This window comes from Bacillus rossius, chromosome 15, assembly GCF_032445375.1.
Source record: "Bacillus rossius redtenbacheri isolate Brsri chromosome 15, Brsri_v3, whole genome shotgun sequence".
Lineage (NCBI taxonomy): Eukaryota > Metazoa > Arthropoda > Insecta > Phasmatodea > Bacillidae > Bacillus > Bacillus rossius.
In genome coordinates, this window is record NC_086342.1 from 4,552,626 (window position 1) to 4,575,665 (window position 23,040).

At 41.9% G+C, this 23,040-nt stretch overlaps 1 protein-coding gene across 1 annotated transcript in view; it reads right to left on the reverse strand.

The window, feature by feature from the left end:
- LOC134539656 (E3 ubiquitin-protein ligase listerin) overlaps positions 1-23,040 on the reverse strand; it is a 42,714-nt gene that overhangs the window by 7,069 nt on the left and 12,605 nt on the right. The window contains exons 8-23 of the mRNA XM_063381842.1: positions 22,730-22,865; positions 21,318-21,671; positions 20,439-20,726; positions 19,593-19,794; positions 18,324-18,696; positions 16,804-17,263; positions 13,173-13,291; positions 12,460-12,580; positions 10,351-10,565; positions 9,019-9,404; positions 8,548-8,740; positions 7,622-7,924; positions 6,458-6,635; positions 4,128-4,295; positions 2,700-2,897; positions 891-1,058 (exon numbers count right to left, since the gene is read on the reverse strand). Coding sequence (XP_063237912.1) covers positions 891-1,058; positions 2,700-2,897; positions 4,128-4,295; positions 6,458-6,635; positions 7,622-7,924; positions 8,548-8,740; positions 9,019-9,404; positions 10,351-10,565; positions 12,460-12,580; positions 13,173-13,291; positions 16,804-17,263; positions 18,324-18,696; positions 19,593-19,794; positions 20,439-20,726; positions 21,318-21,671; positions 22,730-22,865 — 3,862 coding nt within the window. The remainder of the gene's footprint in view (positions 1-890; positions 1,059-2,699; positions 2,898-4,127; positions 4,296-6,457; positions 6,636-7,621; positions 7,925-8,547; positions 8,741-9,018; positions 9,405-10,350; positions 10,566-12,459; positions 12,581-13,172; positions 13,292-16,803; positions 17,264-18,323; positions 18,697-19,592; positions 19,795-20,438; positions 20,727-21,317; positions 21,672-22,729; positions 22,866-23,040) is intronic.

The window sequence follows — 23,040 nt, forward strand, 5'->3', positions numbered from 1 at the left end:
TCCTCAATTCACGTCCACTCTGTGCCATTTCATCAGATCCAAATGACGTGGAGGCCCTTACGCCAGCACATTTCCTTGTTGGCACTTCTCTGACATCTCCTCCAGCTGCAGACCTCACGGAAATTCAGACCAACAGATTAGACAGATGGCAGCTGGTACAAAGTGCATCACAGCACTTCTGGCAGCGGTGGCACAAGGAATATTTGCACACACTACAACCACGTGGCAAGTGGACCAAAAGCGAAGGTGACCTGCAGGTTGGTGACCTTGTCCTCATCAAAGAAGACCACCTTCCACCCCTGCAGTGGCAACTCGGCCGCGTCGCAACCCTACATCCTGGTCAGGATGGTGTGTCAAGAGTAGCTACTATCAAACAGCAGCATTGAGTGGTGAAGCGGCCAGTGATAAAATTGTGTCGGTTGCCAGTCAACTAAGAACCAGTGTAGTGAAACATAAAAAATGTTATTTTTGGTGGGCGGTATGTTTGGGCATAGTGCTAGAACGTGTGGTGGTTTGGATATTTGAATTTGGCGCCATCGATCGTGAGTGCGCCACTGTGGCGGCCATCTTGTTCAGCAGTGCCATCTGTAAATAGTTTCGTCAGTCTTTTACCGTTTCTCCGCGTTGCTGGGCGTCATGCAGCTAAACTATTAGTTTCAATTCAGTTTTGTGAACACTAATAGTGGCTTGGTTTTTAAAATGAGGCTGTGTAAATGACTCTACTGACGAAAGTGGCACCAAATCTACTACTTTAAATAATTGTCAAGTGCAATGTACTTAAATTGCGATTTCCACTCCACTAAGTCTTTATCGTAGACTCATAATGAAACAGTTTGTCGCCACATTATTCCCAAGTGAACCTAAGCACGGCACCAGCGGCGAGCACTCACCATGCAGTGGGAGTGGAACTTCTTCTTGCAGGTGTCGCACCGTATCTTGGGGATCTGGAAGCTGGAGCCGTGCAGGATGGAGAAGCAGATGTAGCACTCCTCAATGCCCTCGAACCTCTTGTCCAGGTTGCTCTTCCACAGGTTCAGTCCGTCCCACAGCGAGCCATTCTGGAATCAATCCGTTAACTGTTGCTAAATGTCTAGTTGACTTGGGGGTCATCAGAGATGCAGAGGGGTGTTCGGTAAAATAATACACGTGTTGTTCTCATCGTGGGATTCGGCGGATGGATACTACTACTGCAAGTAGTCATCCGGCAACACTGTCCGTTGGTAGAGCAGTGGACTTCAAGATGGCGCCGCGGTAACCTGCTGGGTAATATTGTCGGTGATCTGGCACAGTTTTTAAGTATATACACAACAAGGGGTGATGCAGTGACGAGATGTCTGTGGATCGTTGACGGAATGAACGGGCGGAAGAAACCCACCGGCTCATCTGATGGCCCAGATTATCGTTACAGCTGACATCTGATTAAGCTCGAGCCCTTTTGTTGTTGGTCAGCACGGCCAAATTTCTCGTTTTAATTTTCTCCCCGCTTTACTCTAGGAACGGTATTACTCTGGAATGTAAGTCCATTATGTCGCTCCACTGCAAGTTGCTGTAAATGTAGGTGGTGGGATCAGGAACACCTTGATAAAACCCACAGGCAAACAGCCACATCTGCTCCAAGAGAAATGGAACACAAGTCATGGAGCTAGTAGTCTAGACATTCAGAGCATACCTCAAGTTTAGGATTAATTTTTAAAAAAAATTTATTTTGATTCTTTTAAAAAACCAAACATTAAATGCCTTTATTTTATTTTTGTTTAAAATTGTTTCACATTCTTGTATTGCATACTGTTACTTCAATATATTTTTTTTTACTCTAGCTTTTATACATTCTGTAATTCCACACATATTTTAATGACGACATGTGATGCAGAAAAATTTATACATTAAATTCCTTTATTTTTTACATGCCTACCAAAATTGTAAAAAAAAAAAAACTGGTAACGGCAGACACAACACACACATATTACATCAAAAAAAGACAATTGCATACTAAAACTTCCATACACGAACATGAAGTACATTATTCGGAGATAGAAGTCTACATTGCAAGAAATTTTGAAGAGGGGAAATAGGAAATAGCTCTACAATACATGGAAGTCAAATTAATTTGTATTTTTTTTTTGTCCATTTGTTCCAGCATCACGTCGAACTCGATTCCGGATCAAATCAGTGTTGTTAGTAATGTTTTAATCTCACTTACACACTGGACTATATCTCATCATGAAATACCAGCCACAGCAAGAGAAACGAGGGTAAATATGGTTTAAAAATAAAATAAAATAAAATTTATCCTACACTAATCAAGCAGAAGTTGAGATACTGGGAAAGAATAACAACCGTATGGAACAGCCCAAATGTAAAAAAAAAAAAAACTGTTAAAGCTTTTATCTTATTTTTCTAATGCCAGCCTGCCCCTCAAGGAGAAGATACAGACCTGAAGGCTTGCCGTACGGCGCTGTACAGCAAGGAAGATGCCAGCCTCTCAAGAGAAGTCGGTTATCCTTCTGCACCTTTAGCAATATATATACTTTATCCCTGCAGAAAACTATAGCCTCTAACCAACCTCACCAGTCCTTCGAGATGCAGAAACTCATCAAACAGTTTACCGGAAGTGGTGATGACAGCATCACAAACACGAAATGGAAATTGCCTGACTCCAGTTTGGTAGGTTGTGACAGCGAGTGACCCTTCAGCCCCACCTGGTGCGCGAGGAAGACGGTGAGCTGCATGATCCAGTTGCGCCAGTTGGCGTGCTCCACCATGGGCTGGCGGGTGACGCTCTCCACCTTGACGGGCCCCAGCGGGTGGTTGGGCGGCAGCACCACGGACAGCTCCAGGGACACGTCCTCCACGTGGTACCGGGCCACCACCTCCCGCGCCCGCCCGTACACGTGTACCTGCGCACGCGTCCCGTCTCGTCCGAGTCCCGTCTACCTCGCGGGCCAGTCACAACCACGCTCAAGCACTCCGTTAGATCACGTACCGTGGGGTGCAACGTTTATGCAGGGAAATTTTTTTTTTTGTTTGGTAAAGTTATTCATGGTAGTCAGCGATGCTAACCGCACGGCCGCAAGGCCATACTGAAAACAATTGTTTCAGATGTTATATATATATTTATAAAAATTTTGTTTTGTGTTGTGGAAGTTTTAAAAACGTATGTGGTCCGCCATGTTTATTTCTCATAGTGGTAGGCGGGAAATTAATAACCGTACCGATTGTGCTGAAAATCGGTGGACGATCGTTAAATTACGTAATATTAATAATTCAAATGACGAAAATATGATTGAAAAGTCAAATCGATGGTTGTTCCAATCGAGCGGAAGAGAGTTGCCACGCATGCGTACAATGAGCATAACAGGACACATCCTTAGTGGGACATCCGTAGTGGGACAATGTGCGTTACGGGACACTTTTTCGTGCATGCAGCCGGCGTTCATCGATTTATTAGACGTCACGTCAAAAGTTAAATTAAAAAGTGGAGTGTACAAGAGCACGCCAAACAATTCAAATTAATAACTTTTCTTCATCTTTAAATAGAAAAACAAAATCTGTAACCCGAATGTGAGCCTGAACTAACGTATAACTGTCGTCGTAGTACACACTACGGTGTGCGGACCATCAAATGTAGTTAACTCGGCACTCGACAGAGCTCGCGCGTTGCATGAATCGGCGAGATACTCTATACAGGAAGAAACATAACCAAACATGAACGATGCCAACTAACGCTGGCTACATTTGTATAAGCAATACAACGCGGCGACGCAGAAAACAGATAAAGGTTATAACGTTTTAAAAACGTCTTTAAAAGAAAATTTACACTTCAGACAGCTTTGTACTTCCGTTAATTAAATTAAGTAAGTGGTAATGTCCAAATAAATATTAGATTATTTAATTTAAAATACATTGTTTTATACAGAAAAGATAACTACACAAAGCGCTCTGAATCTAACAGCGGGACCAGGAACATTATGCGACGTTTACAGCACACAAGTTATTTTTTTTTCTTTCCAAATTTTGACGCCCTGAAATATGGGTTGCGGGGATTGTGCGTGTGCGACGATGATGCGATGAAAGAGGGTACGTGCGAGGCCGGGGCGACGGTGGCGGCGGGACGCAGGGGTGCTTACCGTCATGTTGCCGTTCTTGGACTGCAAGGACTCCATCTCGAGGCCGCACAGGGTCGGGGAGAAGTACTGCGCGGTGACCTGCTCGACGAGGCTGGAGGCCCGGGGGTCCAGGCCGCTCCACCATTGCCGCACCACGGCGGGCAGCCTCTGCAGCGCGCGCAGGTACACCTGCGCCAGTCGTACACCTGCTGTGATCACCACTCTCGCAGAAAACAATTACTACACGCGGGAAAATGTCCACGGTGACAAGCAGGGCCGCAACAACAGGGGAAGGGGGTCGGGGGCAAGGGTATTTTGCACCCCCCCCCCCCCCCCCACTGAAACCTTGAAGTGGGGGCAAACGGGGGCAAAGAAAGTGCTGTGTAATCAATTTTTAGATAATAAAACTGCTTAAATAGCACCATTTTCCACCTTGAAATACAAATTTTCCCAGGGGAGGACCCCCGGGCCCCCCGCTTCAATAGGGGGGTTCGATGATTCTTTATAAAAAGGTATATTGCCCCCCCACCCCTTTGGAAATTTAGATGTTACGCCCCTGGTGACAAGGTAAACAATTTCAAGATATGCAGTGACTATGAGTATTTGTCCTAATTGGGAATAGTTTTAAAACAAATACATATATAACACATGTATCACGAAATAAAAAACAAAAAAATTACAAGTGAAAACTTCCCGCCGCATTAGCAAAAAAAAAAAGAGAGAATGATCGTATCGCAGTGTGCCCTTTCCTGGGGCCAGGAAATTTAATTTTCGTTTTTTTGAAGCTATGTGCTTGTTGCAAAGTTTTAAAACAAGGAAGCTTAATCTTAGCTAAGGAATTTTTTTTTTTGGGCTATAAGATGTTTTGTACAAATAAAATTGATTACTTAAAAAAAAAGTGGAACTTAGGTTTGCTTTTATGAGTGCTCAATACCTATTATTTTTATGCATGGATAGTTTATAATTTTTATTGAATGATGTACATATGGCCCATTTGGTTATTCACTTAGCAAGTTCAAACATTACAAATGAAAGAATATTTTTTTTTTTTACTCCAATCCATTATTTTATAAAATAGGAGTAATATAGCCTTGCTGAGAAAAATATTTACAATTTTATTCGGCTTCACGAATATTTTAAACATTAAATTCAATATTTTATTTGCATCAAAAAACTAGTGTATTTGCACAGGCCTAGGCTACAGCTCAAATATATTTCAGCTCTGAACAAACAATCACAAGTAAAGAACTGGTACGTAATGGTTATTGTTAGGGAGAAGATACATAGTATGGTTAATTGCGGTAATACCGAAATAAAATAAAAAATCATGTCAAACACCGCAATGACACCGAAATGCAAGTTAGTACACCATATATGTAGCACCGAAATACAATTTGTATCATGGAACTAAGTAACATTTAACGAAACTTAATTGTAATCATAAAAAAAAGTATTCCTTTTGTGTTTGAAATTCCAGCAATTTTTAATTTCCATACAAAAAATTGTACCAAATTAATTAAATTGGTTTTATTGTGGATCTCATATTGAATCACTTTTAAACCATAAATCTGTGGTGTTATGGAAGAGAGGGTTAAGTCAAAAACATTAAATTTTAAGAGGTGGAAGAAAGTCTAATATTATTTTCACGATCAAATATTAGTCGTTATATTATTAATTATTGATATGTTATACATGCAACACAAAACTACAAACCATATAAAGTGTCAAAAGGCATATCCTTCAAATAATCCTTGACTTTCTTCCACCTCTTTTAAAATTTGATGTTTTTCACTTAACCCTCTCGTTCATAACACCACAGAAATGCTCACTAATTTATTTTTATTGTCCTGAAGGTATCTGTTTCACACAAATTTATTACAAATTATTTTATCATAAAAGTAAAACAAATAAATTTTATCGCTATTTTGGTGGAGTAAGAATTACCAAACAGCTTTTATAAAAAAAATAAAGAATACAAAACCGAAATGGACTAAAAATAAAAGCATACAATCTTGTCTCTAGTTACAGTACAGAAAAAGATTGGGCTGGTTGGAAGTTGACAGCAAGTCTGTTCAATGACTTTAAAAAAAAGATCATTTGTATACATTTCTCATTTTGTTTGTGCTCGGAGCGTGGACATGTAACAGTTTTTTTTTCTTTTTGTTGTTGGTTGGATGCGGACGAAACTTTCTCCTTGCTTGTGTGTAACAACAAAGGACAGTAAAAAATCAAGATGGCCGCCTAGACACAAGTTGGTGCTGGTGCGCTGCTAGAATTCACCAATTTTCGGGTGAACCCTTTAACTTCCGTAGTCACGGAACAGAGTCGTAACGTCCGGACCCCTCGCTCACCCAGCACACCCAGTCCTGGAGGCACTCGCTCGTCAGGCTGGAGCCCAGGGGTTCGATCCCGCCGCTGGAGAGGGCCGACTGCAGGAACTCCATGTTCTTGGACTTCTTCAGGTGGACCACGTCCTCGGGCATCAGGCGGAACAGGATCTGCAGCAGGCTCGCCACGTAGCCCTGGTCCCTGCAACACCACAGCTCGCCGGGGATCCGAGCGGCAACCGGCCGGCACCGCTGTAGCCGTCACGTTATCGTGCATTGACCGTTTTTACTCACCGCACACTGCTGCACCAAGGAAAAAAAAAAAACCATCAATCAAGACTTCTGTCATTACATTAGTAACTCGATTTTACATTGCAATGTTGGTACATTTTTCCGACGGATACAAATACTTTCGGATTTATTTTTACTTCTTCGATTAGTTAGATATGCTTATTACAAATTATTATATTGTAACTAATGTAGAAGAGCATCACACATTATTCACTGTTTGGTGAAATAAGTTTCAAGAAACATTTGAGTTTTATATTTGTGGTATAATATGCTATCTTTAGAAGAAAAACAAATAAAAACAATAACACAGAAATCTCCTGCTTTACAAACAAAATTGGCATAATAATAAACCCGTAAAATCTTGTCTCTACCCATCAGCATTAACAATTACTGTATTTACCAGCAGAAAGGTGGCCCCAGCGTATGGGCCACATTTATTGTAATTTTAGGCAGAATATTGTAAATTTTTCACCTCAAGGTCACCCTCAAATATAGATCGCACCATATACGTGTCTCCAATAGAATACAAGTGAGGTCATTATGGTCTGTGTCTCAGCTGATTGCCGCTTGAGAAACACGGCACCAGCACGGTTCTTGGGTTTTTCGCCTCTCGCATTTTAGTATTTTATTATATGGACCAATATTCAATATCAATCACTAAGTATATGATTTAAAAGCACATACAAATTTTTATCTGCGTGTAGTCTTTTTAATCCTGTCAATTTTTGTTGCATGCTGCGTGTCCATCGTAAAAAAATTCATTCTCATCAATCCTGTGGAATAATAATTGGTGTTACGTAGTAGCAGAAATTCTATTTTCATGACTGAAAAGCTGTCCGTCCATCGCACTGGTCTCACTCGTCACAGAACACGAGGAGCGGGGCGGGGCGGACTCACGAGAGCTGCGACGCGTAGTGGAAGCGGAGGCCGGCGTCGGCGCGGGCGCAGGCGGCCAGCAGCAGGTCCCAGGCGAGCAGGTAGGCGCGGGCGAAGGCGAAGGAGTCGGTGTGGGGCCGCACCAGGCAGCAGTCCCCCGGGGAGAAGTCGGACAGCAGCGCCTCCATGAGGCCCTGGACGTGGTCGAGCACCGGGTGCAGCCGCCGCACGCCCAGGCCCGCCGCCACCTCCGCCTCGTCCCCCGAGTCCGCGACGCACCGCTCCAGCGCCTCCGAGTCCACCCGCACCAGGTGCTTCAGCGACCTGCGGGCAACACGTCCCTTCCTCGTTTGGCTGGCCTGCCACTTGCTCTTCCACCGAGGATCAACCAACCAGAAGAAATTAAAAACTTTAAATAACTCATCTAATTTTTAAGTGTTGCACAATAAACCTAACTCAGATGCCAAATAATTTTACCACACAGTGGCGTTTATATATATATATATATATATAAAAAATTAAAAAAAACTTTCCACTGAATTTTGGATGTATATAGTTATTTTGCATTTATAATAGTTAGAATTAATCTAAATAACTATAAATATACTATTAATGTTTCCTTAATTTAAGTATGAATAGCTAAAATAGTAAAAAAAAAAAAAAAATTGGCTACAAATTGGACTAAAATAATGAATGATAAAAAAGCCATTTCCTGAAGAAAGATAATTGCATTAAAAGAGAAATATTGGGCTGACTAAGCCATGTTGGAAGACAATGGAAAACTGCAAGTTGGTGACTAATGGGCCATGATTAGATATTCTAACAAACAAAATTTGAAAATTTAACTTTTAGCATATTCTTTTGAACAATATTGTGGACAAACATTTAAAGAGTAATAAACAGAACCATCATACAAGATACTATCTGAAGCAGAATAATTTTCTCACGACTTCAGAACGTGGTAGCCGACTTGCTGCAACTCCGAGACGGTCTTGGTGAGCAGGTCGCAACCGAACTCCGCGATCTTCTCGACTCCCCAGCCCGAGAAGAGCTCCTCCGTCTCGAACCCCGTGACGGCGCTCACCAGGCTCTCCAGTAGCGGCACGTCGTGGCACGTGAGCGTGTGCACGTCTGCGCGTTCTGCAAGGAGCACGAGACAAGAGTTCCTTCACGTGTACTGTGCAGTCGACGGGCTGGGTACAAAAATAAAAGACACTGGTTTTTTTGGTACGACGTGCATAGTTGCTTCTGGGAAAAAAACATAACTTTCGAAAAACCTTCCCAGAGCTTCTTCCTTCAGCCCATTTCAACTTCCACAATCAGTTTAAAAAAATAAAAAAAAATCCATCAATTAGTTGAACGGATACCGAAACTGTATTTTAGTCGGACGCGGTGGCTTTGAGAACCGACAAACGCACCTGAGACAGACAAGAGTAGCTGGAGCAAAGACGCGCAGACGTCCCCCGTGTAGCGGCTCTCCCAGGATTGCCGGCCGCTCCGGAGCTGGCTCAGCAGTCGCAGGGCGGCCACCGCGACCACCTGGGCCTTGCAGTCGTCGGGGCTCCCCGTCGCGGCGGCCGGCTCGACCCGGGAGGGGGACAGAGGAGGGCGCAGCCCCGCTGGGGGTACCAGCAGCTGCGAGCGGCACTCGGCCAGGGCTTGGAGCACGGGCGGCAGCAGCGCCTGGCCGTCGCTGGCCAGGCCGCTCCACGCCTCCGTGCCGTCTCGAGACAGCACTGCCGTCGTGAAGTTCAGCAGGCACACCGTCCTGCTCACCTCCTCCCAGCTGAGTCCCGCCGCGTCCCTGGAACACACGTGCAGGCAACGCACGCTAGTGAACATGATTCGTGTTTATTGGGTGTGAACAGTGACGTAAAAAGTATTCTTAGCAGTAAACACTAAACGAAATTTCACCTTTACCGCTTTATTCCGTGCATAGTATCATGTATCAGAATTTGGCCACCTTGAATTACAATATTGCTGCCACCACACCCCACAGATAATTAGCCCCGGATTTTTTTCCAAGTACGGGATGTTGCATCCAAATTTGTTTTGTTAGACTTTGGTTATGTTAATGCCTCTGTGCCTCTGTGCCTGTGTGTCTGTGTGTCTGTGTGTCTGTGTGTCTGTGTGTGTCTGTGTGTGTCTGTGTGTGTCTGTGTGTGTCTGTGGGTGTCTGTGCGTGTCTGTGCGTGTCTGTGCATGTGTGTGCGTGTGTGTGTGCGTGTGTGTGTGTGTGCGTGTGTGTGCGTGTGTGTGCATGTGTGTGCATGTGTGTGCGCGTGTGTGTGTGTGTGTGTGTGTGTGTGTGTGTGTGTGTAAATTGATACAAAAAAATTTTCTTCATAGGATTTGTTTACTAGGCAACCTTTTGGAAACGATTTTAAACACCCCCTCAATCCTCAATTTGTATTTTTTACGTAGGTACGTTCTACTAAACCATATATACAAAGAATATTGTTTTCCTAATAAGTAATTTTAACTTTTTATTCTTTTAAAGGTTTAGGCCTTAGTCATCACAAGAAAACATATTATCATTTGTCAATTTATTCACGTATACTTTTAACAAACTTATGAAGGAGAAACGTTTAAATTTTCTCATCTAACCTACGACGTTTTCAGAAGACAGTTGTTCCTCGAAAGTCTTAACAGAGTTTCACCGGTACCTATTATGAAGCAAAAAAACGCGCAATTAAAAAAAAATCCTTCAGTTCGCTGGTAAAGTGACAAGTCCGAGCTAACAAACGCACCTGCCCTGCGACCACAGCAGCGCCTCCCGCCCCAGCTGGTCGCTGGCGTGTGCCGTGCAGCGCTCCCAGAAGCCCCGCTCGCCCGCGGAGCCGCCCCCGCGGCACCAGGCGGCGGCGGCGGCCAGCGTCGGGTCGGCGACCTCCGGGGCCCTCAGCACGGCCTCGACGGGGGCAGGTCTCCCCGTCCCCGGTGACGGTCTCAGGCTCCAGTACAGCTGTCGCAAGCCACGAGTCCAGGAGTTCCCATTACAGTTCCGACGGCCACGTGTTCAAAATGTGATGAGATGAGAAGATGAGGAAAAAAATTAAAAAAATTGGTTGTCTGTAAAGTTGGTTTACGGACGATAGTTTAACGTGACATCGTCATGACAAAACATTGATGAAATGATTGCATACTTTTATGAATAAAATTAAATCATTTTTATTGAATTATCACTATTTTGTATGCGAAATGAAATCTACAATTTAATTGATAAATTTACTATTATTTGCACTCATTAATTCAAATACATTAGAACCCCTGTCATACACTTTTCAACGGACGGCACAAAAATGGTGTATGATGCGGGAAAGTGTATGAAAAGGGAATGGCAATAATAAAAAAAATTTTCATTCTAGCATACCAGCACAATGTCAGATTTAACTTAAATACATAATGTCTAAATAATTGCATTATATTAATGAAAGATATGAATTCATCATTATATATACATATAATAAAACCACCAGAAATGTAAAATACAGTCCATAATGAAGTAAAGCAGTCCTTTCTTGGAAAGGGGGGGGGGGGGGGGGGGGAAGTCACCAAGCCGTAATTAGAAATTAAAAAAAAAGGCTATTGTCAAAAGAAAATCAGAAATTTTTACTTGTTTGTTTCATTTTACAAACAACTTAATGCAACAGAACAATTTTCAATAAAATTTTAACTTGAGAAACGTAAAATACAAAACAATCTGATTGTAAGAAAACAATAACAAACGGGTATATTCAGTTCAAAGATTAATGAATGCCCAAAATATGAGATCCGTGCAATGGTAAAGCGTGTGCACCATTTTCATAATCATTGCTAGTTTGCGCCACTAGTCTCGCTTGGTGCTGGCCATAGATGCTACTAGCGAAGTGCACAGTCTTCCTGATACTATCCATATTTATGGTGCGATAAAGTTATTTTCTTACGTTTGCAAAGGTAAACAATAAACGTTTTTCAAAATAAAAGCATTAAAACATAGTTTATCAGGAGGAATATAACAAAAAAATTTGTGAATTTTAGGACACTTCCGATTTGTAAAAACGTATGAAACGGGAAATTAATGATTTTATAAGTGTATGTTCCGGGAAAGTAAACCATTGTAAATATAGTACTTTCGGCGGGACCAAAATTAATCGGCGTATGACACGGGAAAATGCATGAAACGGGAATGTATCATCGAGGTTCTACTGTATTATTATTACTTTAACGAACAGATTATTTTAACTATAACTCTTATACATGTTTGCTATTTAACTTTATCCAATCTGTGTTATTCTGTTAAAGATAGGACGATGATAGAAAAAGTAGGAAACGAATGGGAGTGATTCAAGGATGATGTGAAGGAAAATGGCTTACCCAACACCAAGATGCAGTCAAAACTAATATATTTGCACCACGGACTCTGCAGCAATGCTAGGAGGAACGGGTAAGCAAAGAGCAATATAAAATGAGCGTAACGGGACACAGCGAAACAGGACACGTCAATAAAAAAAACCAAATAGAAGAAATACTGAAATTACAATTTGGAAATGTGTCTGGAAACGAGAAAAGAATATAAAAGGAGACATAATACACTATTCAAAACAAAGGTATTAATTAATTTTTTGGTGTACTGTGTTTTAGAAATGCAATGTACCTAAATCATATTTAAGAATTTTGTATAAAAAAAACTATTTTCTGCAAGACATAGCGTGCTCCTATGATCTAGCCGCTTCGAGGCCGCACTTAGTGAATGGGTGTTACAGTGTTTGTCTAAATAGTTGGGATGAAAATATTTTGAAAAAGTTATAAATTGAGGTTAACTATGCACTGAAATCCTCTACCATTGAAAAAAAAAAAAAAAAGAGTTGCCACAATACCTGAATTGCATGAGGATGAGGCGTCTCATCTTCCTCCAGCCTTTCACAACCCGTCAGGTCCAGAGATGCTGATAAAGGCAGGTCTTTCACCAACAGCCAGAGTCCTCCGTCCACACGAGATCTGAAAAAAAAAATTGGTTGTCTGTAAAGTCGGTTTACGGACAATAGTTTAACGTGACGTCATAAAAAAACATTGATGAAATGATTGCATACTTTTATGAATAAAATTGAATCATTTTTAATGAATTATCACTATTTTGTATGGATACAAAGAAGGAGTGAAATGAAATCTACAATTTAATTGATATTTTTACTTTTATTTGCACTCATTAATTAAAATATGTTTATTACTTTAACAAAGAGATTATTTTAACTATAACTTTTATACATGTTTGCTATTTAACTTCTTCCAATCTGTGTTATGACGATGATAGGAAAAGTAGGAAACGAATGGGAGTGTTTCAAGTTTAATGTACCTCGAAAAAGTCATATCGATGGTTGTTCCAATCGAGTGGAAGAGAGATAGATACGGCGCAAGCGTACAATGAGCGTAACGGGATAATGTGCGTTACGGGACACTTTTGTGTGCGTGCAGCCGGCATTCATCGCTTTATTAGACGTTGTCACGTCAAAAAAATTGAAAAGACATAATTCGCAAATGTCTGGATATTAGTCCTTTCTTGTAAATATCACATACCAAGTGGAAGTTATACCTGCTGTAGATGGATGCTGCAAGTTCTGCCAATTCCACCGAACTCAGGTCGTCCAACAACTTCTGGGCGTGCGTGAACAAGGTTGCCAGTTTGGTGCTAATGGCACTGGCATACGAAGTCTGGAACATCAAACATGTGGGGGCAAATTGGGATATTGACCAGTTTATATGATTTACCAAATACGTAGGATGGTTAGCCATTTGTGTTTTTGTTACTCATGGTGTTTACATTTAAATGTTACATATCTACTTAATGGGGTGAAATATGAAAATTATTGCCAGTCTATTTTGATGCCTGCTCATGTCTACATATCAATTGGTTAAAAAAATAATAATTTTATAAATACTGTATGTTTTCACTAAGCCTGTGTGAATGTTTTTTTTTTTTTTTTTTTTTTGGTTTGAATCCAATATGAATACCAATTTATTTGTGAATATGAATATAAAATTCCAATAGTAAGCATGATAGAAATCCACGAAAATTTATTTTTTCACATCACATTACAATTTCTGGGAAAATTAGACAAATAATATAAAGTGAAATGTTGGTTGGGTTAAGTTAGATACATAATTAAATGAAAAAGTTAAAATATTTAAATCATGAAATAAAATATTGTTTTCAATTATGCAGCAAACCTATCTTAATCTAACCTAACCCACCAACCTTTCATTTCATTTCAGTCCCTATTCATTTAATTTTCCAGAACCTGCTACTAACCATGTTGATCAAGAAAATTTTTGCAAATGGCAAGATGCATTAAATCCACAAAAATGTAAAAATTTGTTAAAAAATTATATATATATTCCCAAATAAAATTAATTAGCTCATATTTACATATTTAAACTCTATTTATTTACGAGTTTTCATCTTAAAGCAGTCAAGTAAATTTTTTTTTGTTCAGCAATCTTAAAAAAACAATTTTGGCAATCACATCTGGAAACTTAAACCATTATTTATGTTTTTTAATATATATTTTTGAATCGCAACAAATGTTTTGTCATAGATACATACAGAAAGTAAGCTGCCATGCTACATTTCACATAGTATTAGATTGATTGAACGATTGTATTTGCAGTATCAAGTTACATTCTGCTGAACTATCACATTTACTTCTTTTAATGACCACCACAATGGAATTGTCCATGTTTCGTGGTGGTGTAGTCCATGGTTGTTGATGTTTATTTTTCTCTTCCCCCCCCCCCCCCCATAACTTTCTGGGGCGTACGACCATATTTGGTGTGATAAAATTAATACAAATAACATTTTGTTTTCAAGTTTGAAATGACAAATACGAAGCTTTTTTAATCGTTCACGCAATTTTTCTGTTAGGCAAGACAGTGGTGGAAAAAAAAAAAATTTAAATACTCATTGCATGTATAAAACATTAAAAAAGCATATTTATATCGCACAAATGACTTACCCTCAACAGAAAACATTGGTATACGACAAAATCATGACCATGAGGTATCCCATGTCAAATATTCATAAGGAAACAAACATTCGTTATTTCAAAGTGTTAGTATTTGAAGTTGAATTGAATACGAATAGTTTTACTATACGTATTCATATCTGAAAATTTGAATATTCCCACAGACCTAGTTTTCATCAATTTTATGATGTAAATATCATTTTTTACCAATTTAAAAAAAAATCAAATCAGAAAAGACTTCTAATGAACACAGAAATAAGTGCTGAATGCACCAAAATGTTGAAAGAAAAATCTTTATATTAGAAGGTACCACCTAAAATCATATTACAGTGTTTTCTCGCATAATCATCACACATTTTATTCTAAAATCAAGTTTGAAAAGTAGGGGTACGACAATTATGCAGTAAAAAAATTTTTTGTTAGGTAAAGTTATTCATAAAAACCAAACCCGTTCATGGAAATTACGTTTATTTAAAAAAAGGTGAAGTATACAAGAGCACACGAAACAATTTATATTAATAATTCATTAAACAAAAAACTTTCTTTAACTTTAAATAGAAAAACAAAACCTGTGACCCGATCGCAAGCATATTGAATCTGCGACGTGAACTAATCTGCGACGTGAACTAACGCGTAACTACCGTCGTAGTACACGCTTGCCACGAAAGAATGCGGGCTATCAAATGAAGTTAACTCGGCACCTGATAGAGAGCGTGCGTTTAATGCAATCGGCAAGATATCAATATTTGACTACGTGCGCGCGGTCTATACTGGAAGCAACATAACCAAACATGAATGATGACAACTAGCGCTGGCTACATGTTTATAAGCGGTACACCGTGGCGACGCAGGCGTTCAGATAAAGGAAATAACATTTAAAAATGTCTTTAAAAGAAAATTTACACGTCAGACAACTTCGTATTTCCGTTAATTAAATAAGTAAGTGGTAATGTCCGAATAACTAGTATTAGATTTATACTTTAAAATACATCTTTTTATACGAAAAAGATATCTACACAAAGCGCTCTGCATCTAATAGCGAGACCAAAAAAAAAAAATGCAACGTTTACGCCATAAGTTTTTTTTTTTCCAATTTTGACGGCCTAAACTATAGGTGCAACGATTATGTGAGTGCGACAATCATGCGATAAAAGTGGGTAAGCAGACGGTCACATATATAAAAATTTGTGTGTGTTCAAGGCAAGTTGTGTGTGTTCAAGACAGGATTAATCATCTTTAGCACACAGCTTGTTATACAGGACAACTATGATATAACTATGACATACCATAATCGCTCGCGTAATGTCCGCAGTAATTTGACCACATTTTTGGCCCAAAAAATGGGGTGCGGACATTATGCCAGGAAAAATACAAAAATACAATATTTTGTGTTCTATTCAAGTCATGCGTCTTTGCTCTAATGAGGGAGAGCAGGGGAGGCAGCGACGCAGCAAGAGGAAGAGAGAGGCAACGACTCCGCAGGGGGGAGAGGCAGTGCTATGACGGGAGGGGGGAGAGAGGCAGAGGCGTGGCTTAACCTCCCTCCTGCCAGCTAGCCAGCCAACCAGACAAAGGAGTGTTAGAATCCTTGACCCACTTCCCTTCCTCCTTCACTTCCCCTCTTCTTCACCGACAACACTCCACATCAACACAGCGGCAGCGCGCTAGACCAGCTTTCTTTATCTTTATGTCGTTTGAGATAGGACTAACTGCTTACATCTGGCATACCTCACGACGGTCCTACTGAGAACGGACACTTACAAAATCACCTCCCACCGCTCACAATACATGGCTTGTTGTTTGATGCATGCCAAGCTGCCCTACCCTCAGATAAACCCAGAAAAACACGTTTTTAAATTTTTCTCAAAAATGTTTACAAAACGAGGGGGGCTTATACGCGGGCGGGGCCTTTGACCGTGCTTTGTTCAGTTCAACGAATTTCCCCACCCTTTCAGAACAGGAGAGAAAGGACAGCTCAAGGTCACGGCTTTGTTTACAGAGCCGTCAACTTTCCATTCGTACTGCGTCCTTTAGGGGTGGCCAAAGTTGTGTTGCCCGCCGTAGACAACTGGTGCGGACATTATGCGAATTTTTAATTTTTTCTTTTAAGGATATATAAATAAAGGGTGCGGACATTATGCGAGGGCGGACATTACGCGAGTGAATACGGTATTTACCACAAGATAGTTTTGCTACACTTACAGATTTATAGTGAAATGAAAACGTAGTCCCTAAAACTAGAGTGTACACGACGGAGATGACGTGCTCCCTCAGACAGCGGAACATCGCGGGCTCCTCGTCGTCGTCATCGTCGTCGTCACCGGCAGGGCGCAGCTCCGACAGCAGGAGGGCGGAGAAGAGGCCGAGGGCGACCAGGCGGGAGAAGCACGGGACCTCGCTTGGGGCGGGCAGCGGGGTGACCCCCGGGTACGCCTCGGGGGAGTGCAGCGTGCCGGCCGCGCTCAGGGCGTACAGGCAGAGGTCGGCCGCCTGGGCCCACCACCCGGGCGCGTCCCTCGACACGGCGTCGAGGAGGCGGGCGTGCAGCGTCGCCAGCACGGCTATGTCCACGCGACCGGTCGGGTCCCGTGCCGCGCACTCCAGCAGACCGCGGGCCACACCCAGGGCCAGGTGGTGCACCGCAGCATCCTCAGGGTCCAGACTGCGGCAGCACACGCCACGTCGCTCCCTCCCGACAAGAGCCTAACTCCCGGACACACACACGTTTATTTATTTACGTACTGTGCCAGAAATTAGGAATTTATCTGAGAGCTAATTAATTAAGTAATTGAAATTGTATGTTAATGACTTTTCTATCTGTTATTAATTTTCCTTTATTCAGACGGAATCTCACCTTGTTTCTGTTCATTTCTAATAACATTGTGAAACCTTATAGATCCCCAGCACAGTACATACATTATAAATTAAGTTTGAGCACTAAGTTAAAACAGCGAAAGGACTTTAAACCATAACGGCTGAGCTGAATAAACAATTTTGCCGGATTATCAAAAGTCAAATAATTCTTAGAAGAAATACCAAATAACAATTCATATACTGTACAAGGGTAAGTATTTAAAACAAAGTGTAATAAGATGCGCATAAAGAAAGAAAAAAAAATACAGATGAGCATTATTTATATTCTTTAAAAATTCACTACGGAAATGTGCCAGACAAACGTGATTTTTAACCCAGTAGAAAAAAGGAGACACGGTTTTAAAAAGAAAACCCGACAGTAACGATACACACTCAGTGAATTGAAAACACTGGCTGCGTAGTAATACGACCTACTGTCAAAGTTAAGAGCCGGCATCCACCAAATAAACCATACATAGAGAGATTAAAGAATGGGCCAAACCATAGAATGCTGGATTAAAGAGTTTGTACGGAATGTAAATAAAAACAATAAATTTAAAAAAAAATTATACAAGTATTATTACTAGCGAAAAATTGAGGAAAAGATTTTATGAAATATTGTTGTTTTTTTTTTCCTTTTTAGTTTTAAAGTTATATTTCCATCTATTTCACACAGTTTGCAGTACTATACTACTTTTTTTTATTTTAAAGAGTGATAAATAATTCAAACTGAAGCCAAAAATAAAAAAAAACACTAGAATGGTGCAAAACTGTACAAAAAGGTTAAAGAATTTCTTACAAAAAATAATTAAAATTAGTATCAATCAGTTCTTGAGAACAGGACCATGAGGTAGAATCCAGCCACTTACGGTTCAAGCAGCTTGCGTCGCAGCACGACCGCGAACTTGTCCAGCAGGTCCCGGAGGTCGTCGCTGCCGCTGCCTCGCGCACAGGACACGGCCCCCACCGCCGCGCTCCAGGCCCCCACAGCCTCGGGGTGCAGCCCCCGGTACGGGGCGTCCAGGCGGCAGCTGGCGTCGAACAGCAGCACCACGAGGTCTCGGCAGACGGGACTGCGGAGCAGCTCGAAGGTCACCGCCAGGTCGCAGCGGTGCAGCGACGCCACGAGCTCGCACGCCAGGCTCACGCACGACGTGTCCGCGAGCGCTTCCCACGGCGCGGACAGCGCCTCGAGGTACACGCGGAGCACTGTCTCCACTGCCTCCGTCGGCAGCAACAACCCTGCGTGTGACGACACCAGGAGTGATGCACAGAGGCGACGCAACAACTCTCTCCCTCATTCTCTCAGTCGCTGGCACTGTTTAGCTGAAAGTGAGTAGAAATTTAAACGTTTATCTAATAAATAAGTAATGCACAATTTTCAATAAATTTACTTTGAATTTAGATTTACAATAAAAATTATTTTGTACAGATTAAAAAATTATATTTCAATAATTTATTCATACAGTGGGCCCAGAAGTTGTAATAGTAGTAGTATAAGGTATAGTAGTATATCGTAGTATATCGAAGTATATCATACTGATACATGAATTTCTTCAATCAGATTTAAAATTTGTATAATATTTTTTTAAAATAGTTTTAAATTTTATATTTGAATATCCTTTAAATGCAGCTCCGCCATTAGCCAGAAGGAAAAATGAAAGCAGATGGATCAGTCACCCTGGCTGGTACCATTAGCTTCGGCAGGGCTGGCCACTACAGCTCTCCGAGTGCAACCCTGCAGCAAGTTTCCTGACAAGGGATACTTATCCCTCCTGCTACCTCTTTGGAAGTGTGCCCTTCGGCCCAGCTACGTAGCTCACAGTTTTGAATACTGAATATTTAACATGAAACCATTTAATATAAACTCACTGATACCTCAAATACATTAAAAAAAAAAAAAAAAAAAAAATTAAAAAAAAGGGCCTGTTACAAAATAAAAATGTGAACTGCTAAATAATATATAAAAAAATACACATATATGAGAAAAATTAAAATTTTTAATGTTTTTTATAGCACACAGCAATGAAAACACGGACACCAGGACCGCCACACATTCTAGTGGACTCCAAACCACTTGCCTACAAACTCACGAGCTCATAAGAGCATCTAACCTCGCCACATGAGCCAACACTGACCTGCTTGCGGTGTCTCCTTCAGGAGGTCCCTGACGACGCCCTGGGCCTCCCGGGACAAGGGACCGCCGAGGGAGAGGCCGGCGAGGCACAGCAGGAAGGGGCGGCACCCGGCCCCGGACAGCCACTCGCGCACGGCGGGAACGTGGCGGTGCAGCACGGCCGCCTCCAGGAACCACACCAGCAGCGAGCCGTCTCGGGCCAGCTGCGGGGGCACGGCACGGATCACCTCCGTGCCCACTCGACTAGCGTTCACAAGGTTTCTTACCACAAGCTTTCGAAAGTTAAAAATTGGGAAAAAAAAATTTTTTTACGTAAATCCAGTGGTGCAATATATATTTTTGTAGCATGCAATAAAGCTACTTTTTATGAAGTAGAACATATGGACAATGTTTATAGAAAGAAGAGTTCCATGGTATGGCAAATGCTATCATCAGAGTGGATAGTACAATAAATTCCATTTAAATAGTTTAAACAAACACCGAGTATATTTAATCTTGAAATTAAGAAAAAAATTATTTTCTAAATTATAGTTCTTTGTTAGTTGTGATAGTAATGATTTTCAAAACAAAAAAAAGATAATTTACTTTTCTACCAAATAGTTTTTTGATATGGTTAAAACTACTGGCAAACGTATCTAATAATAAATATATACTGTATGTAAATGATATTCCCAAAAATTATTAATTATGGTTTCCCACTATGAATGCCCCAATCGGGGCCGAAACTGAAGTCATCAGAGTGATAAAGTCTCGTCAATTATTAATGACTCTTGCGACCTGTAGACTTCCTGTACTTGCGATAAACCTGGGAATTGAAACCAGGTTCAGCAACGGACAGGCGACTCGCCTGCGACAGGTGCTCCAGCAGGGGCAGCCGGTCCGTCTCCGGGAGCATCTCCAGCAGGACAAAGGTGAACGCGACGACCTCGCGGGGGCAGGGGCACCCCGGCCGCAGCCACTCGGACACCGTGGCCTCGGCCCACGCCAGCGGCGGGGGGCGGTCGCCGGCCAGGGAGGCCAGCAGCTCCTCGTCTCCGAACCTCCGCAGCAGCGACGCCAGCAGGGGCAGGAAGAGCGGGAGGCCGCCGCCGGCTATCCCCTCCAGGCAGGCCCGGCACACGTCCCGGACCAGCCCCTGCGAACACACAACACTTCTGCCCGATTGTGCATGGCATGTGATTTAGGAATACCGATAACACCAGAGTAATGAGTTTCAGTCACACTTGACCAGACACACCCGTACTCCACAGAACTATTTCACTGCTCAACATACTTACACATACCGCATGCAATTTTGCAGTGTTTTCTTTCTTGACAGGCTAGGAACGGTGAGGGCGGTTCTTTATAATCCAAACAAAACAATGAATATTAGGTTTATTGGCTATTTTTTATGGTTTGCCATTGCACTGAGGCAACTCGAACCTCCGAGATAAAGTGGGCTCCAAGCAACGTAGACCCCAGCTCAGCACTCGTGAATCCTAGCTGTACTACTGGATGTCTGTGATTTCACTGAAAATAGCTTCTTCTGGGACATCGGACTGGTAAATGGTGACTTAGTACGTTAACAGTAGCATAATTTCAAGCTGACTGGACACTGCAAGTGTAAACTTGGCACCACCGAACCAGACGTCTGGATATCTTGGATGAGTAATCATGCTCCCATGAATAAATTGTTTAACGAAGTAGCTTCAATCTGTTATAAAGTATTCTACAACTGTGTCACTACCTTCAGATGGACGCCCGGAGCCAGCCGCGGGACGGGCGTGGGGTCGTCGCAGTCCGCCCCCTCCTCCACGCCGGCGAACTTGACGCGGTGCTGCGGGCGTGCGCGGTCGTGCGAGGAGTCGCCCAGGCAGGAGCACAGCAGCGAGACGTGGTCCAGCAGGCCGCGCGCGGGCGGGTCCCGGTCCTTCAGCAGTCTCAGCACGCTGCCGCCCGCCGCCGCCCAGAACGCGCCCTGCAGCTCGGCCAGCCGCTCGTCCCCGTCCCAGGAGCCCGCCAGCGCGGCCACGTGGCGGAACACGGCCGCCGCCAGCGTGCGGCTGTCGCTCTGCAGCGCGAGCTCCACCGCCGGGACCAGCTGCCGGCACCGCGCAGACGTATCACAGCTCAACAAACCAAGCACCTGTTCACGCACCACCTAATCAACAAATCACTAGAGACCTGCAAGATTCGCGGTTTCGACGGCCTTCAGGATAAGACTGCACGTGCCCCTTGTACGCTCGGGCAAATAACGCAAGTTCGTCGGCTGCCGGCTTGTGAGTCGTCCCAGCTGGTTTTGTCTGCGATTCGATCCTTCTCCGGTCAAGGGGTTTATAAAATGGTTGAGATTCATCCAGATGAACAGTAAGCAGATAGCAAAATTATCTTAAGAGGTATACGTGTTTGAATTCTAGCCTATCGCAGAACGAATCCGCGAATTTTTACAGGTCTCTACTAATCATATATCATATGAATAATTATATATATATTTTTTAAATGTATAAAAATATTCAGCTGTTTGACTTTAAAAACGTTTCTTGCAACACCTGTAAAAAAAAAAAGTCTCATATATTATCTTGAAATGAGTGTAATGCTACGGCATGTCAGACACTGACCCCAAATTCACATAATCCCAGCACAGGCAAAGATATTAATTAAAAAGTGAAGTTACATTTAGATCCTCTTTTATCTCAACATTGTTTATGGAAAATACTAATCTTTAGCTGGTAATGAAATTATGTGATCAAAGCTTTTTCACACGTTGGTAAATACCCAGACAGCTTGGCGACATACCAAGAAAAATAAATCCTAGACTTAAATGTCTGACAAAACATATGTATTAGGTGGCTGCTAGTGTAACAGTTTCGCCTTGCTTGATGCATGCATACAGGTACTGAACTCATGACTTAGCTATTTAGGCATGTGATAAAAGGATACAAAAATAAATATAATTTATGCATGAAACGGTTATGAAGCTTTTTGTCACATAGTGGAGCGTACATCACTTCTCTAACATTGTTCTTGAACATCGTTCAGCTGTCATAAATATTTAAATTCAAAATAGCGACTAACTACTACTTATCTACAGCTTACATTTTAACTCTACTTCTTGGAATTTTTTTTGACAGCAAATATACAGAACAAAACTTTTCTTACGTGGTTTTCAATGAGATCCAAGCATAGATCCTGTTTTTCAAAATGCTTGACAAGGACGAACCGCAGACATTCTGTGTAGCACCTGGCAACCGCGTTGCTTTCCGAGATGCTCTGGTACACACACTTCTGGCTGAACCTGAACAATTAAAAATTTTTACTTACACTCCTTCAAGTACTCTGATACTGTAACAAGAATTGCCGTTTCACAAGTAATAATAACCACCAAGTCATTTACACAAGCTCCATTACACCTATTTACAATAAATCAAACAAAGTATGTTGGGGTAGGACAGGATAAGGTAGAGAAGAAG